Here is a 17,949-nt window from a genome sequence, read left to right as displayed (position 1 = left end):
GCAATAAATAATGTACTGCAGTCACAGTATCATTCAGTAGCTGAACTGGGTTCCACACAGTCACAAACACAAAACAAAAAAAGCCACAAAAACACAAAATAATAGCAATAATAGCAAAAACAGACAGACCTCAGCGTAACACTCAAAACCAAAGCGTGGCACTCAAAATAGAAGCGTAACACTCAAAATGGAGCACGTTTGGCTTCCAAAAAAAGTTCACAAACCAGAACACTTACTTCCGGATTTGCAGTGTTTGGGCTCCAAGTTGTTTCTGTACCAAGGCATTTGAGAACCAAGGTACCACTGTATTGTAAAATTAAGGCGACTAACTTGGCTGAGTCTCATTGGACAACATTTGATGTTCGTGTGTGTGTCATGACACTACTGCCCTTCCTAGGGTAGGCACCAGGGATGGATAAGCCATTTTCAGGCTGAGGGCCACACTGCCTTATGGAAAACTGCAGTCTGGGGGCTGCATTATGCTAATGGGTGGGCCCAGGGATAGAGGGAGGTGGAGCAAGAGGTGTCACAATTGTCTTGGTAGGATGACCAACCACACAAAAGTCCGAGGTTTCTACACCCAGCTTTCCCCATCCGTCCTGGCAATGCAATAGACGATATCATAGCTCAAGGACACATTCCGGTTAGGCAAGAGCTCTCAGTGGTAAGCAGTGTTGCCTAGGGAGAGGCTGAGAAGCTGCACTTGATCCCTACAGTATTGTCCCACTAATACACGTCACATAAGAATGTTGTGGGCGTCCGTCTGTCTCGAGAGACAACAGACTACACCTTTGGGGGTGAAGCCTCTTTCCACCTGCCTTGCCCCACCCTCCGACCCTAGGAGTCCTCATGAGGGAGCTTTGCCTAGATGAAGAACTGTGAGGGGGGAGAGACTCCATCAAGCAAGGCCTCTTTCCACCTGCCTTGCTCCACCCTCTAGTCTCTGCTCAATTTGCATTGTATTATTTTATGTACTGTGGCTTGCCATTGTTTTATTGATTATAGTTTTGAAATTATTTATTGTAACTGTTGAATGGATTTCTGTTTAATTTTTACCCGGAGGGTAATCTGGTCCAACCCTCATCTCAACCTGTGGGCTTTTATGGCTGCACCACCTGTCGGGTTACTCCCAGCTCTGCAGCTATTAAATCATCTTCTTTGGCAATCACTCGTAGCCAAGGAAGATTGTCTTCCATAAACACAGTCTTAACAGTGAGTCCGTAAGTGACTGTGGAGGCCAGTTCTGGATCCACACCTCCTTCCACACTGGGGACATAGGTTTCCAGGCAGGAGTTGATCACGGTGAGGGTTTGCCAGACCTGCCTTCCTCTTAGCAACTTTCTCGCTTTCGTCCTGAGTTCAAGCATCTTCAAAGCCCATGACACCTTTGGCAAAGGCTGTTCTCCAACGGGAGCACTCCCAGTTGTCAGTATTTATACTTCATTTTTAAATATTTGCCTTGAGAGAGCCTTTGAACCTCTTGTTGACCACCAGCATTACGCTTTCCTTTTTTAACTTCGGAATTGCTTTGGAAGACGATAATCAGGCATTCAAACAACATGACCAATCGCAGGGGGAGGTGAAAGGAAAGCGGGGGGGAGTGTTTCTATTTTTGGCCCTGCAATAAGCCCTGATGCGCGCACAGCGGCGCTCCGCCTTTCGTTTGCATTCCCTCCCTCCGCGCCGCGTTCCCTCCCCATATCCGGGCTCCTGGCTTGAGCTCCTCTGTTTGCTTTTGGGTCGCAGCCATGGAGCGGCGGCTGGCACTGCTGCCCGGGCTTGCCTGGAGCTCCTTCTGCCTCCTGCTGTTGCTGAGGCTGCTGTGCAGGGGCGCTGCTTCCCCCCACATCTCCGGGGCGGCTGCTGCTGTTGCTGCGCCCTTGCTATGCAATGTCAGCTTGGATAGCGCGCCCGAGGAGCGATGGAACCCGGTCCTGCGCCACTTCGACCCGGAGTTCCTGCGAGGTGCTTTCTACCAGCTCATCGAGTGAGTCCGCACTGGAGATACTGCTGTGGATTTTTTTCCCACTTGGAGTGGGAGAAAAGGGCTTGGTGGTGGCCACATCAGCGCTTCGAAATTATAATTACTGTTATTTTATTTTTAAACGGATATGGATACCTTTTCCATTATCTCCAAACAACTTTCTGCAAGTGCTTTCTGCAAGCCTGTTTGAGTAGCTGTTTCCTATTTTGTTTGGCTGCAAATTATTCCTCTTGTTATAAACTTAATCCTGCTCCTCCTGCAGATAAAAACAAGCTAAAAGCATGGGAAACGCAGTCATTAAAAAACAATGAAACATTGATAAAATCTTAACTCATATGTGGGTTCACGCTTTCATTAAACAAGTAGAGGCAGCTTTTAACACCTGCATTGTTTTTGCGGGGGGGGGGGTGCCTCCTCTTCCCCGCCTTTTTCTCCTTAATTGAGTTAAAGGTGCAGCACGTTATATAAAGCCAGAGTTTCTGCCAGTAGAATCAGTGTATAAAAGCACTGTATATGCAACTTGACATTTAATAAATAGTTTGAAAACTGAAAAAGGACGAGAAGGAAGCAGCCTTCATTTTGCTAGCCAGGTGGCAATTTGAACCCTGGTCTCCCAGGTCCTGGTGCAGCACTCTGATCTCACTTGCTCTCTCAGAGGCACCTTGATTCTCAATGTGAGCTGCTGTTTTCTCCTTGGGTTCCCGTGGGTTTGGGTCTCAGCGGTTCCGTTCAAAAGCAAAGCAGGTCTTCTTGCTCACAATAGTCTCAAATCCTGACTGCCACCGTTTTGCATTCAGAGGTGGTTCTCCTGTCGCTCAACTGCAGCCCCTCTGAAGCCAATGACCCCAGTTTATTGCTGTGTTTTCTTTGTTTTTCAGCGAAGTGGTTCCCAAGTGGGTTCATGCGATTATCCGGCCTCTGGCAGAAGAATTAGAATCCTTTGCCCCTCAGCCGTTTGCAGGCGAGATCCGGGGACTCTGCCAAGCCCTGGGGCTGAACGTTGGGGATGGCTTGCTCATCAATTTGGCCTACGAATCTACTGCGTAAGTGTCCTTGACGTTGGTAAGCAAGAGCTCATTGGTGCAAGGGATTTCTTGTACAGTATTTTTAAAAACACTGTCTCCACAACGTAAATGTACACCCCTCTCCAAGAATCCTGGGAACTGTAGGTTGTCCGTTGTTGTTGTTTAGTCGTGTCCGACTCTTCGTGACCCCATGGACCAGAGCACGCCAGGCACTCCTGTTTTCCACTGCCTCCCGCAGTTTGGTCAAACTCATGCTGGTAGCTTCAAGAACACTGTCCAACCATCTCGTCCTCTGTCGTCTCTTCTCCTTGTGCCTTCAATCTTTCCCAACATCTTCCAGGGAGTCTTCTCTTCTCATGAGGTGGCCAAAGTACTGGAGCCTCAGCTTCAGGATCTGTCCTTCCAGTGAGCATTCAGGGCTGATTTCCTTCAGAATGGATAGGTTTGATCTTCTTGCAGTCCATGGGACTCTCAAGAGTCTCCTCCAGCACCATAATTCAAAAGCATCAATTCTTCGACGATCAGCCTTCTTTATGGTCCAGCTCTCACTTCCATACATCACTACTGGGAAAACAATAGCTTTTACTATGCCCCTTACAGAGCTACTGTTCCCAGCTCCTTTAACGAATTGCAGTTCCCGAAATTCTCTGCTGGAAGCTGTGTGCTTTAAATGCATCATCATCATCATCATTTTTTATTTGTATGCCGCCTTTCCACAGTTAAAAAAAACAACGCTCAAGGCAGCTTGCAGCATAACAAGATTTACATAATTACAAAAGTCATAAACAATAAATAAACCGCATCCAAAAAATACACAACCAAATGGGAAACAATTTCCACATAAATCGAAATCTAAAACTAAGCATACAGCATTAATATCACAGTTTAAAATGACATAGGTAGAAAACAACAGCAATTTAAACCAAAAACAAAACAAAATGGAGCCCTCTCTGCCTAGCGGCGGCAGCAGCAGTCCTTTATAGAGCCCATCAGGCCCTTCCCTGGGCCAGGTGGTGAGTGGCAGGATTGGGGCCCTCAGGCGCTGAGCAGGGATGAAAGCATCTCCCTTTGATCTTCAACTTTCAACTTTTGGCAGCCATGCCCTCAAGCTGCCTGATCATTCCACCCCAGCTGCTTGTTATAAGAACTATAACTGGTACCCAGGTTTGCTTCCCCCCCTCCTCCCGCCCCCCTTTCCCTTGCATTAGAATAAGTAGTACCTTTGGTGGGGGGGACACATTGTGCTCCAGAGAAGGCAACCTCCTCCCTCCTCATTCCTTTTTCCTTGTATGTCATGTATTTTAGGAAGCAAGCCTGCAGGCAAGGACTCACTTTTTTAATCTGTTCTCTGCAAGCTGCTCTGAGAGCTTTTCTGGTTAAAAGAGCAGAGTAAAATATTAAAATACCGTAATGCATCAAACTTTAAAAGTTTCCCTAAACAGAGCTGCCTTCAAATGTCTTCTAAAAGTCTGGTAGTTGTTTTTCTCCTTGACATCTGATGGGAGGGTGTTCCACAGGGCGAGTGCCACTACCGAGAAGGCCCTGTGCCTGGTTCCCTGTAACTTGGCTTCTCGCAGTGAGGGAACCGCCAGAAGGCCCTCGGCGCTGGACCTCAGTGTCCGGACAGAACGATGGGGGTGGAGATGCTCCTTCAGGTATACTGGACCGAGGCCATTTAGGGCTTTAAAAATCAGCACCAACACTTTGAATTGTGCTTGGAAACGTACTGGGAGCCAATGTAGGTCTTTCAAGACCAGTGTTATGTGGTCTCGGCAGCTGCAATTTGCCGAGGCAAATTGACCCAGCTATACTAGGGGCGATGTTGGGCTTGGCTACTCAGAAGTAAGTCCCACTGAGTTCAAGGGAGCTTACTTCCAGGTGACTGCACAACACTGCATCTTAAGTAATTAGCATTTTTATATGTTATCATAACAGCTCTGATATAGGTGTACGCAGTTCTTGTGTAAAACAGACTTCGCCATTCATTCCAGTGGAGGGGGAGTGTTACGTATTTAGGTGTGCCTTAAACTACTCCATCCATTTAAGTGAATGGGGGAGACCTTGTGGGGGGGGGGGTTTGAAGCGCTCACAAGAGCTGTTGCTATCACAGCAATCTGTGCCCCCCAAAAGGGAAGGGTGTCCATTTGATCAGCGTTGCTTATTTCCTAGATGAAATATCAGGGGAAACACATAATTTTTGTGTGGCTATAGAACCATAGAATTATAGAATTGTAGGAACTTGGAAGGGACTTCCAGAGTCATCTAGTCTCGCCCCTTGCAATGCAGGAATCTTTTGCCCAACGTGGGGCTCGAACCCACGACCTTAGATTGACGTTCTCATGCTCTACCAACTGAGCTATCCCAGAGTGTCCCTTTTCACCCCACGATCTTTTATTGTCCCTCAGATTCTGCACCAGTATCATTGCTCAGGATAACAATGGGAACATATACCATGGCCGCAATATGGATTATGCTTTTGGAGATATTTTACGCAAGACAACCATTGATGTGGAGTTCATAAAGAATGGGCAGGTACAAAGAGCTTTTGGTGGTGATTAAGAATGACCGAGAGAAGGATAGAAAACGTAGACGAGTGTGCATTTTGCATTTTAGAATCTGTCCTATCCAGGATTCTGAAATGGCATCCATCATATTTTACAGCGGGGGGCAGGATTTAGGCACCTGACTGCCTATAACAGGGATGGGGGTCCTCTAGTGCTGTGTACACCCAGCACAATTAAATCACATGACTACTTCCAAAGAATTCTGGGAACTGTAGTTTGTAAAGGGTGCCGAAAACTATAGCTGTGGGGGGGACTACAGTTTCCAGGATTTGTGTGTGTGTGTGCTTTAAACATGTGTTGTGTACACAACTGATTTGTCATTAGTCTGCAATTCACATAAGCCCCAGTTGCTGTGGCCAAAGGCCGGAGTGTTAGCTTGAAGCCTAGAGAGAAAACATTTCCTCATTCTCTTTGTGTTACTAAATCAGAGGCCTTGAATTTTAAGCTTCTCCCTTAATCCTATTCAAGCATTTTATTGTCAGTACGCCTTTCAACCGATGTGCAGCGACTGGGCTCAATAACTGGTTCTGCCCCGACTGGGCTAGGCGACTGGAGCACTTTCAGAGACCTTCCAATCCTGGGAAACAGGTCCCGGTGCGCTGGACTCACAACTGTGCATTGTGGGCACCAGACTCATGCAGAGTATAGATAACGCAGAAGCTAGCTGTGAAGCATAACTCCTTTTATTTCTAACAGCTACTACAAACTAAAGAACTACTGTCTTGCATGAGTGTTACAGCTCCCACTCAGCCATCTAGTCACTGCATAGATAAGACTCTCTCCACACACAGAGTCAGGCGGTCAGGCAGGAGTAGAGTAGAAGAGCAGTTTCCGCCCCCTCCTTTCTCAAAATATCAGATCAGGAGATTCTTGCAATGGGAGGGGTGAAAATATCAATATTTATGAATTAGGCCTTTATTTAAATGTGGGACCCTGTGTTTTAAAGTGACAACATCTCTGACTTGACCGTGTTCTGCAATGTGCTATGCGTTAAACCACAGAGCCTAGGACTTGCCAATCAGAAGATCGGCGGTTCGAATCCCCGTGACGGGGTGAGCTCCCGTTGCTCGGTCCCTGCTCCTGCCAACCTAGCAGTTCAAAAGCATGTCAAAGTGCAAGTAGATAAATAGGTACCGCTCCGGCGGGAAGGTAAACGGTGTTTCCGTGCTCTATAATAATAATAATAATAATAATAATAATAATAATAATAATTTATTTATACCCCGCTCTCCCCAGCCAAGGCCGGGCTCAGGGCGGCTAACAACCAATAATAAAAACAAGTTGAATGAATACAACTTAAAAACGAGATTAAAATACAGCATTAAAACATTAAAATATTAAAATGCAGCCTCATCACAGGAGGAGAAAGGAAAAAAGAAAAAGGGGATGAGCGAGATGAGCGCCGCAACCCCAGAGTCGGCCACAACTGGACCTAATGGTCAGGGGTCCCTTTACCTTTACCTATGTGTTAAAAGCAGTTAACTGCAGACTGTTCTCCGTCTTCGGATTTTCAGGTAAAGTTCAGAGGTACGACATTTCTCGGTTACGTAGGTTTATGGACAGGACAAAGTCCACACAAGTTTACAGTTTCTGGAGACGAGAGAGGTAAGGAAAGCTCATTCTTTCTCAACAGGGCAGGGTATAATCTACAGTCAGAATGAATTACAAAAATATGTGCAGTTGCCAATGTCTTGTTCAGTTCGTATCATGTGTCTTATTGTAATTTTGTTGGCTTTTTGCATTTCGGATCTATTTTGCTAACCCCTGCTCCGTTCTGGAGCACAGTGGATAAAAACATACGATCCAGAATGCATTCATTCAAAAGAGAAAAACATAACTGAAATCACAAATCTGCATTTTAAAAATTGCTTTTCTTCATACCGGCCTTTTGGGGTGGGAGCAATTAAACACTAAAACAGCAAGAGGAAACCACTCTTGTTTGTGAATGTTGATTCTTATGGAATGTCCCCCCCCCCCTTTTCATTTTTATAGATTCTGGAAAGTGGTGGGAAAATGCCATTGCTGCTTTCATAAATCGAAATTCTCCAGTCAGCTGGCTGGTCAGGACTGTAAGTAGCCACAGTTTTGTCCTTTGTAGACTCAGTGCTCACTTTCTGAAAATCAGAAATTTTGAATTAGTCCATGCTTTTCTTACAAAATTGCACTGGTAAATTGTTATGGAAAGCAGTTCTAGAGGCGGTACATGTACAGAAATGTTATGCATTTAGTTTATCACTCTTATTTGTTAAGAGATTTTCTGTGCTTCATGTGACAGGTTGCCTTTTCTGTGACTCAAAATGACAGATATCTGCATTGCCTTGTTTCGCATTCTTTCATGGAACAGTAGCAGCCAAGATAGTGCTCTCTAAATTTATTATTACTGTTCTTTTATTTTGATTCATTACCTGCACTTCACCCTAAGGTCCCAGGGCAGGTCACAACAATTTGAAATAGAACGTTAAAAAGCATTTTAAAAAGATTACCATCACAAGAATAGTGTGGGTCCATAAAAAATAGACATCTCAAGTGTCAAATGCACAGGCATGAGTCTTCAGCGTACAACAAAAACTGTATAATTAAGGTGCCAGATTCCTCTTAAGGCAGTGTTGCTTAAATTTTGGTCTCCACCTGCTGTTGGACTACAACTCCCATTATCCCCAGTTATCAGGGCCAGTGGTCAGGGATGATGGGAGTTGTAGTCTTAGGGGCTTTCGCAGAGAATGCCCTCTCCTGGTCCACTACCACCCTGAGCTTCTGAAATGCCCACTCTGTAAGGAAGGAGGCAGTCTTTCAGATATTTGTTGGACTACAACTCCCATCATGCCTTGCGGCTGATGGGAATTGGAAAGTGACAACATCCAGAGGGCAGCCCCACATTGGCTACCTTGCCCTAGAGCAGTGCTGGCCACACTTGGCCCTCCAGCTGTTTTGGGACTACAATTCCCATCATCCCTGACCACTGGTCCTGTTAGCTAGGGGTGATGGAAGTTGTAGTCCAAAAAACAGCTGAAGGGCCAAGTTTGGCCACCACTGCCCTAGAGCATCCTTGCACATTTTGTCAGCCATAGGCTAATCTGGCACATCTCAACTTGTGGATCTTGTTGGCTTGATGTAGGATGAGTTAAAGCAGAGGGTGTAAAAGGGAGAGAATATTCAAACTTTGACAATACTCAGGTTTTTGTGATGAGAACACAAACCTGGTGTAGCAACAATAAAATTGTTTCAGATGTCACGGCGTTCAGAAGTCCGTTTTCCCCAGCACAGATGACTACAAACATTGTATGTTTTGTTGAATTAATGTCTTGCAAATTGGTAGGTGTTCCAATTAAAAAACATGGTTTTGAGGCCTGAGGTGAGCAAGGGTCATTTGTCATTTTCGCTTTTGCGTGTCAGCTCTGCGCCTGGTGCTTTTCAGGTTAGCTCTGCAAATAGGAGAGCTAGAAACTTGCTTCCTTAAAATGGGAATTCAGGTTTTCAGGACACGGATAAGCGGCAACTCTGTTACTTCTGGAGCCTTGGGGGTAATGCACAGTGTGATAAATGTTTGCAGGTTTGCCAGCTCCAAACCCAAAGTGGGGCTTCTGTGACTTCTCCCAACTCTACAGCCGTGCGATGGGAAAAGCTGTGCCTTCTATGCAACCCTTAAAGGCACAGGAGCCCCCTCATGGTGTGGACCTCCCAGTCCAAAATGCCCACTCCCTTTCTGCTTTGCTGCAGGTTTTGAGCGACGCTGAAGACTTTGAGGCTGCCGCTCTCATGCTGTCCAAGACACCGATTATAGCTGACGTCTACTACATCATTGGGGGCACCAGTCCCAGGGAGGGGGCAGTCATTACAAGAAGGAGAAGCGGTCCAGTAGATATTTGGCCCTTGGATCCTCTGACCGGAGGGTAGGCATGAAATTTTGTAACCTTGGGTTTTGCAGGTGGGGGAGGAAAAAAACAAGCTGTGAATTTGTAAGTGGAAGAAATATCAGTGCCCCTTGGTAGTTTTTGAGCAGGGCAAGAGGACGCAGCTGTTTGGAGTAGCCGGAAGGGATATTTGTGCCTGGGATGGGGGATAGAAACTAGGAAACTAGTGTAAGCGACAGGAAGAGTAAGAGGCCAACCAAAACAAAAAGCCTAGAAGGATTGGAGAATCTTTAAAGAATATTTAGAAAACGATGGAATAAAAGGAAACATCTTGGCAGAGTTAGACTGATCCCTGTATTGCATAAATATAAGTTTGTAGGGAGGTAAAAAGAAATTACCATAATTTTCGCTCCAAAAGATGCAGCAGACCATAAGGCGCACCTAGTTTTGTGAGCAGGAAAACAAGAAAAAAAAATTCTGAATCCCAGAAGCCAGAACAGCAAGAGGGATCTGGCTTCTGGGATACCGTGTGGCTGTTCTGGCTTCTGCGCCAAGACTCCCCCTGCCTGAAGAGGCTGCGCAGGGCTAAGGCAGAAGCCAGGACACGCACGTTGCTGAAGGGGCGCTGCGCAGTTCTCCCTCTCTGAGAGGGAGAACTGCGCAGTGCTCCTTCAGCGAAGCTGGAGAAGGAACAGAAGGAGACGATTCTGTTCCTCATCCGGCTTCCAGGACAGGTGCGTTGCTGAAGGGGCGCTGCGCAGTTCTCTCTCTCTGCACAGCACCTCTCCTTCACAGGAGAGGCGCTGCACAGAGAGGGAGAAGGCGCAGCTCCCCTTCAGCGAAGCTGGAGAAGGAACAGAAGGAGACCCTTCTGTTCCTCCTCTGGCTTCGCTGGACATGCACGTTGCTGCGAAGTGGGAGAAGGAACAGAAGGAGTCCCTTCTGTTCCTCATCCAGCTTCACAGGACAGGCGCTGCGCAGAGAGGGAGAGCTGCGCAGCGCCCCTTCAGCGAAGCCGGAGGAGGAACAGAAGGGGCTCCATTCCTCCTCCCGCTTCACTGAAGGGGCGCTGCACAGCTCTACCTCTCTGCGTAGCGCCATTCGCTCCATAAGACGCACTCACATTTCCCCTTACGTTTTAGGAGGAAAAAAGTGCTTCTTATGGAGCGAAAAATACGGTATATAAGAAATATGTAACTGTGCAGTATAAAGTAATGGATAGACAAAGTACAGTGAGATTAATTGGAAGCCAGTTTTAAATTTATTTTCTATAAATTTTATAATTGTGTTCAATACCAGGAGTATGTATGATGATAATTATATTAATCTTCTTATATCTTAAGAGTGTGGTGGTTTGTTTGATTTTTCTGTTATTTGTTTGTTTGATTGTATGTTTGTTTACTTGTAGGTACGTCTGTTTTTCATAAATGTATTTATTTTAAATTAATAAAGATATATTTAAAAAATGAAACTAGGATTCTGCACAGAAGCAAAAAGTACATTCTTTGCTCCGCCATATTTGCCCCTAGCCCCACCCAACAGCACCGTGCAGCCCTCCGAAGGTTGCCCGGGAGGGACTGTAGCCTTGGGCTGAACAAGGTCTCCCATACTTGGGCTAGCTTGATGTGATATGAGCAGCCATTTGTGCATAAAATCAGGGTGGGTCTAGTTTTTCCTATCCAATGCGATGTGTAGATAAGCAGCAGCCTCTTTGAACTTCTCTGTTTGTGGTCCATCGCAGCCTGGCTATAATTCAAGCTAAGGGATTAGTGTCTATAAGTTATAGGGAGGCGAGACAGCACAGCGCATCTGTAAACAAAAGGGGCAAGTTCCTATTGTGTCCAACTCCTAAAGGGAGGAGCAGACCTGATGTGTGTGGAAAGCAAAAAAAAAATTATATGTAATATTTTTATTAAATTTTCAACAACAACCACAAACAAAGAAAAATATACATAAAAGTAATATCAGATCCATGAATTGGGATTCCCCAAATCCTGTGATTTCCCTCCCCCGCTCTCCTGGTTCCTTAAATTTTTTTTTCAGCTGCATATCATTTCTACTCCAAATTATTTTTTCTACCTCAAATTTCCCACGCTATTTCTAAAATTACAAGTGTTCTTAAAATCTTGCCAGTGTATTAACCTGTTGACAATACTTTTGTAAGTGGCGATCCAATTTAAGCCAGTCCTTTTCTATAGTTGCCCATTTGTTGAGGGGAATTTTAACACTTAATTATTTAGGTTATATTGGTATTTGTATCCTCCCTTTTCTGTGCCAGGGGCAAATTTTGAGGTGGTGTACAGAATAAAAAGGCTTTAGTAATCAACAGGCCTTGTTCATTAGGATCAATGAGTCTGCCCTGAGGAAAATTTATTTGAGTATCATCCGAAGTGCAGTAACAAACAGAATTTGAAAAATAGCAACAAAAATAAATACATAAAATAGTCATAATAAAACACAGCAAACTTTGAGGTTAGTGTATAACCTCAAAAGGGTGGTATTCAAGGATGTTTTACTCAGAGAAGACCCGCTGAAATTAATGGACCTGACTTAATCTTGTCAATTAATTTCAGTAGCTTGAACCAAGGAATGTTACAGATCTGAAAATCTTTCTGAAGAAACTAATTAACCCCGTTTAAAAAATAAGTACTTTATTTGTATATTCTGTGCAAAAATAATGGAATGATAAACGTTTCAACCATGTGTTTTATGTAGGTGGTACCGGGTGGAGACAAACTACGATCACTGGACAACCCCTCCTCCTTTTGATGATCGAAGGTTTGTTTGACTGTGTGAAGATGATGTTCTCCTAAAGAAAAAAGAAAAGCAAAAGTACACACATGCTTTCTTATACCTGCACTGTTGAAGGCAATATGCAATTCCTTTCAGTTGCAGCTCCTCTGTCTCTCTCCTTCACCAATCAGTGCTGAAATCAGGCCTGGAGCCAGACCAAAATGCGCCCAGGCTTCGCGGACCTCTCTGCAAGCAGCGGGAGCGCTCCCGCTGCTTGCGGAGAGTTGCCAGCATGCCGAAGCCTGCGCGCGCTGAAATCAGCGCGTCCAGGCTTCGCGGACCTCTCCGCAAGCAGCGGGAGCCAGCGCTGGGCTCCCACGGCTTGCAGAGAGCTGCCTGTTTGGGGGCTGGGGTCAGGGGAAGCTCGGGCCTCCCCCGCCCCAGCGCCGCGCCTGGGGGGGGAAAAATATTTTTCCCCCTTCATTTCCCCCCCAAAACTAGGTGCGCCTTATGGGATGGTGCGTCCTATAGGGCGAAAAATACGGTAACTATAGAGCATGCACCACTCTGGCGAGACAGTCCGCGGGCAGATAGGGTCTCAGCCTGTGTACCAGATGGAACTGGTAGACAGCTGCCCTGGACACAGAATTGACCTGCGCCTCCATGGACAGCTGTGAGTCCAAAATGACTCCCAGGCTGCGCACCTGGTCCTTCAGGGGCACAGTTACCCCATTCAGGAATAGGAAGTCTTCTACACCCGCCCGCCCCCTGTCCCCCAAAAACAGTACTTCTGTCTTGTCAGGATTCAACCTCAATCCATTAGCCACCATCCATCCTCTTAGCCATGACAAGCAAGAGTCGAGAGCGTGTGGTACACAACAACTGAGACTGAGCCCAGAAAAAAAGACTACATGTTGCTCAGCTTTCTGTTCTTTTTGGTAATTTTTACATGCACAAACAGAATCCCATATAGGGCAAAACCCCAACACACCTCCCACCTGCAGTATGAAATAGTCTTTTGCACCGCGATTCTTCCCAGTTTTGATTCATCCACTAACATTTAATTTTTACTCTGCAGAACCCACGCCATGAAGGCGATGAATGCCACCGGACAGAAAAATATTAATCTCGAGTCTCTCTACAAAGTAAGTTTTCCGTTTTACATCATGCCCTTTAAAAAAGGCAAAAATAATAAAGCCTTTTACTGTTCCTTTTATGCTAGAATAGTTTTCTGGTGGGATTTCTCGAGGGTTGCCAAATTTGCAAACAAGCAAACCTGTTGTGAGTGACGCACACGCAACTAAGCACACACTACAACAGATTGTATTGGCTACAATATTGTGCTGCTTTCAAGCCTAATTCCAATGTGGGGGAGAGTCTGAGGATGCCAGGGATGTCCTCTGTGGGCACCTGTACAAAAAAGCCTCAATTTCTGCACTCCAGAATGGACTTTCCTCTGCCCTGAGTCTTGTCAGGGAGAAAGGCAGGGTATAAATAAATAAATTTAATAATAATAATACATGAAGCATCATCCTTCAGTTGCTTCAGACGTCTTTATAAGGCTTTCCCTGACCCAGAAGATTGGACCCTACTATTACTAGAATTAAGTTTCTGTCTGTTTCTATAGTACTGTTTTTATCATACTGTGTTTTCTTCTTTTCCTTTTTATGCTGTATTTTTGTGTACTGGCGCTTAGACATTTCAGCCATTTAGAACTGCTTTTTAGTAAATGGACCCCTTCCATTTTGTTGTTTTCCAGGTGCTATCCGTACAGCCAGTCTTAAACAAGTAAGTTGGCATTTCATAGAATTTGAAGGGCTCTTGAGAGTCATCTAGTCCAATCCCTATAATGCAGAAATATTCTGCCCAATTTGGGGCTTCAACCCACCAGTCTCATGCTCTCCCAGCTGAGCTTTGCAGATTTCCAAGAATTCCGTAATTAAAGAAATAATGCCTGGGTTTCCTTCTCCCTCTCCTCCAACCCCATCCTTTTTCCTTGTGTGTCATGTCTTAAGCTGGTCTTAACACTGACATTTATAAGTCTTTTTTTGTGGGGAAGGGAGCCTGTTTTGGACCAAAAAGCGAGATAAAGATGCTTCTAATAAATCTGGAACCCAGTGCAATAAAAGGGCCCCTCTAAATCTGACCTCTGTTTTATTCAAGTTAATGTTTGAGTTAGAATCTTAGGTGTAACATGACTCAGTTCCTTTCATATCCTTTGCCAGGCTCACAATTTATACCACTGTAATGAGTGCTGCAGCCCCCAGCAAGTATACGACATGCATCAGAAACTTGGAATGAAAACGAGTAAGTTACCATATTTTATGCAAATTGCCATTGGGATTGCCATCCAAATATCCAGTAGCTCTGGCTTGTCATTAGGGATGTAAGGAGGCATCATTCATTGTCCAAACGTGTATTCCGAACGTGCAGTACTGTTTTCATTCTGCTGCAAATCACCTTCTGCCAAAACCTATGATATTTGTCTTGCTGTCCACTTGTGGTGAAATGACATATGTTGTGTAGTTTTACATAGTCTGCGTAATTAATTACATAACTCACATTGGCATTATGTTATAAAGGTAAAGGGAGCCCTGACCATTAGGTTCAGTCGTGACTGACTCTGGGGTTGCAGCGCTCATCTTGCTTTATTGGCCGATGGAGCCGGCGTACAGCTTCCAGGTCATGTGGCCAGCATGACTAAGCTGCTTCTGGCAAACCAGAGCAGCGCATGGAAACGCCGTTTACCTTCCCGCCAGAGCGGTACCTATTTATCTACTTGCACTTTGACATGCTTTCGAACTGCTAGGTTGGCAGGAGCTGAGACCGAGCAAAGGGAGTTCACCCCGTCGCGGGGATTCGAACCGCCGACCTTCTGATCGGCAAGTCCTAGGCTCTGTGGTTTAACCCACAGCGCCACCCGCGTCCCTATTATGTTATCCCACTCCATAAATTTAAATGCAAAGGAAAACCAATGCAGGTTGTCCATGATCAATTGCATATCATTTGTGGTCTGAATGCAGCAGTGAACACCAATTGCATTTGGCGGATTGATTTATGTTCTGCGTGTGGGATGAGTAAGCGAACACCAGCAATTTCTGTTCCCGTTTCTGTTTTCCTCGGAATTCTCTGACATCCCTACTTGCAGTTCCTGACATCTAACTTGCAGCCACATCTAAGTGCATCTCATTACAGAATTACTCTCTATCTTTTTTATATTTATATATAGTTTTTATTTACTTTCCATTTAATAATATACATTCGCACCATCATTATCCACGTTACCTCCTTGGCTCTTTAGAGCCTATCAACTTCCTCCCCTCCCGCCTCAGGGCTTTCAAAATTAACTATTTTATCATTGCATTTTGTATGTTTTCCAGTTCTAATTACACTCATTACAAAATAGCTCAAAATTTAAATATAGAAAGGTAGAAAACTTCTCTTAAAAGTCTTCAGATAACCCTGCTAGTGATGTTAATTGCTTACAATTATCTTTTAGATATCATGTAAATTTACTCCAGTCCTTTTGGAATACCTGATCATGCTGGTTTTGAGAATTGCCCACTATTGGGAAGTTTTCACTGTTAGCCATTTTGCTGTATTTTTATTATGTTTGAAGCTGCCTAGAATGGCTTATGCAACCCAGTCAAGATGGGTAGGGTATAAGTAATAAATTATTATTATTATTATTATTATTATTATTATTATTATTGCAGCTTGTTAAAGGTGCATGTCAACATACACTAATTTTAGTTTCCCCTTCTTTTCGTCTCCATGCAGATCATGGAGGGATTTGGAAAAATGGGCTTCCCCTAGAACCCACATCGAGATTTATGCTCCCTGGACAAGCAGTTCAGTACATTAATGGGGAAATTTACCATCCTGTTCTTTTACAAAGAACAACAGACCACAGTGGAAATTCACTAAATGTGGCTGACTGCATAGAACTTGAAATAATCTTTCCCACCTATACAGGAATGCAACTAAGGGTGAAGCATAATCATCTGAATATGATTTCCAATGGATGATGCTTTGAAGGCAGATGATGCAGGAACCTTGAGGAAATTAAGCAGGTCTGAGTCTGGGATGGCAGAGTACCTGGTAACCCTACTGACGATGCCTTGATTTCCACAGAAGAACAGCAGGATGGAGGCGCATCAAATTGTGTCAAGAGTATGCGCAGCTGTGGCCAATTCCAGAGAATGGTGGGCTTGAGCAGGCATCCCCAACCTGCAACCCTCCCCATGTTTTGGCCTACAACTCCCATGATTCCTGGCTAACAAGACCAGTGGTCAGGGATGATGGGAATTGTAGTCCAAAACATCTGGAGGGCCGAAGGTTGGGGGTGCCTGGGCTTGAGCATTTGCTGGGCTCCCTACATAGCCAAAAGGCCCACTGCCCCCAAAACCCTGCTACTTTGCACATGGCACTTGAGAAAGTTAGAGACTGCACAATATAATTCTCATTTTGCACACACATAATCTTTGTAGGCTAAGGGAGCCTTGTTGAAGATGCTCTGCCTTTTAGGTGCTAGCACTGCATATAGTAATGCCCTGGTTCTGGTACTCAGAAGATGAAGTTTAAATATTTTAATGTTTGAAATCTTAAGCCTTCAGACAGGACTGAAAAGTTAATGGGTTGTTTTTTTATCGTCGCTCTTGGAATAAAATGATTGTTCTGCTGTTGATCTTTGATGATAGGACTGTCAATAAATTGATTTATAAAGCAGCGGTGGTTGGTTGATTTTCCCCCTGCGTTATATCTTCTATTTCCCATACTGCAGCAAAAAGATATCTGTGAATTTGAGCCAGAGGCACGTAGTTCAGTGGTACGAAAAGCTAGTACAGCCTCTTCTTCATTTCTGGGAGCAACAATTCAAGGAGGTTCTCTGGAGAGCCAGTGTGGTGTAGTGGTTAAGAGCGGCAGTCTCGTAATCTGGTGAACCGGGTTCGCTTCCCCGCTCCTCCACATGCAGCTGCTGGGTGACCTTGGGCTAGTCACACTTCTCTGAAGTCTCTCAGCCCCACTCACCTCACAGAGTGTTTGTTGCGGGGGAGGAAGGGAAAGGAGAATGTTAGCCGCTTTGAGACTCCTTAGGGTAGTGATAAAGCAGGATATCAAATCCAAACTCCTCTTCTTCTTGACAAAAGGCCCCTTTTACACTTGTGTTGCAGCAGCTCTTGAAAAGCAAGTTGGCTTCTGTGGTCAGGGGAGAGTCCCCTTAGTCACCTAAACACTATTGGGTGGTTGGGCTTGATATGGGAACATTAGGTTGCTGGGCGAACTCTTCCAAGTTACTCTGGCTTGCATACAGAATCAGAGAACTGTAAAGTTGGCAGGGACCCAAGGGTCATCTAGTCCAGCCCCCTGCAATGCAGGAATCTCAGCTAAAGCATCCATGACAGATGGCCACCCAACCTTCTTAGAAGCCACGAAGGGAGGGGAGTCCACCGCCTCCCAAGGGAGACTGTTCCACAATTGGAACAACTCTTGCTGCCAGAAAGTTATTCCTGATGTTTTGTCGGAATTTCCTTTCTTGTAAATTGAAGCCATTGTATGCACATTTCAGACCTTAGATCTGTTAGAAGGTGCAGAAGGGAACAACAGACCCCTGAAGGACCAGGTGTGCAGCCTGGGGGTCATTTTGGACTCGCAGCTGTCCATGGAGGCGCAGGTCAATTCTGTGTCCAGGGCTGTTTACCAGCTCCATCTGGTACGCAGGCTGAGACCCTACCTGCCCACGGACTGTCTCGCCAGAGTGGTGCATGCTGTAGTTATCTCCTGCTTGGACT

General features: G+C 45.2%; 1 protein-coding gene across 1 annotated transcript; it reads left to right on the top strand.

The window, feature by feature from the left end:
- Positions 1 to 1,683: 1,683 nt before the first annotated feature.
- On the top strand, positions 1,684 to 16,885 carry LOC310742330 (N-acylethanolamine-hydrolyzing acid amidase-like). The gene is made up of 11 exons (XM_083571634.1): positions 1,684 to 1,987; positions 2,863 to 3,027; positions 5,415 to 5,541; positions 7,088 to 7,178; positions 7,566 to 7,642; positions 9,291 to 9,463; positions 12,140 to 12,202; positions 13,236 to 13,302; positions 13,917 to 13,945; positions 14,383 to 14,464; positions 15,938 to 16,885. The coding sequence occupies exons 1-10, from the start codon at positions 1,749 to 1,751 to the stop codon at positions 14,456 to 14,458; spliced, it is 1,107 nt and encodes a 368-aa protein (XP_083427760.1). The 5' UTR covers positions 1,684 to 1,748; the 3' UTR covers positions 14,459 to 14,464; positions 15,938 to 16,885.
- The last annotated feature ends 1,064 nt before the right edge of the window (positions 16,886 to 17,949 follow it).

Source organism: Podarcis filfolensis (assembly GCF_964270895.1).
Source record: "Podarcis filfolensis genome assembly, chromosome: 9".
Taxonomy (NCBI): domain Eukaryota; kingdom Metazoa; phylum Chordata; class Lepidosauria; order Squamata; family Lacertidae; genus Podarcis; species Podarcis filfolensis.
The sequence above is the reverse complement of the archived record's forward strand: the minus strand, read 5'-3'. Positions and strand labels throughout refer to the sequence as shown.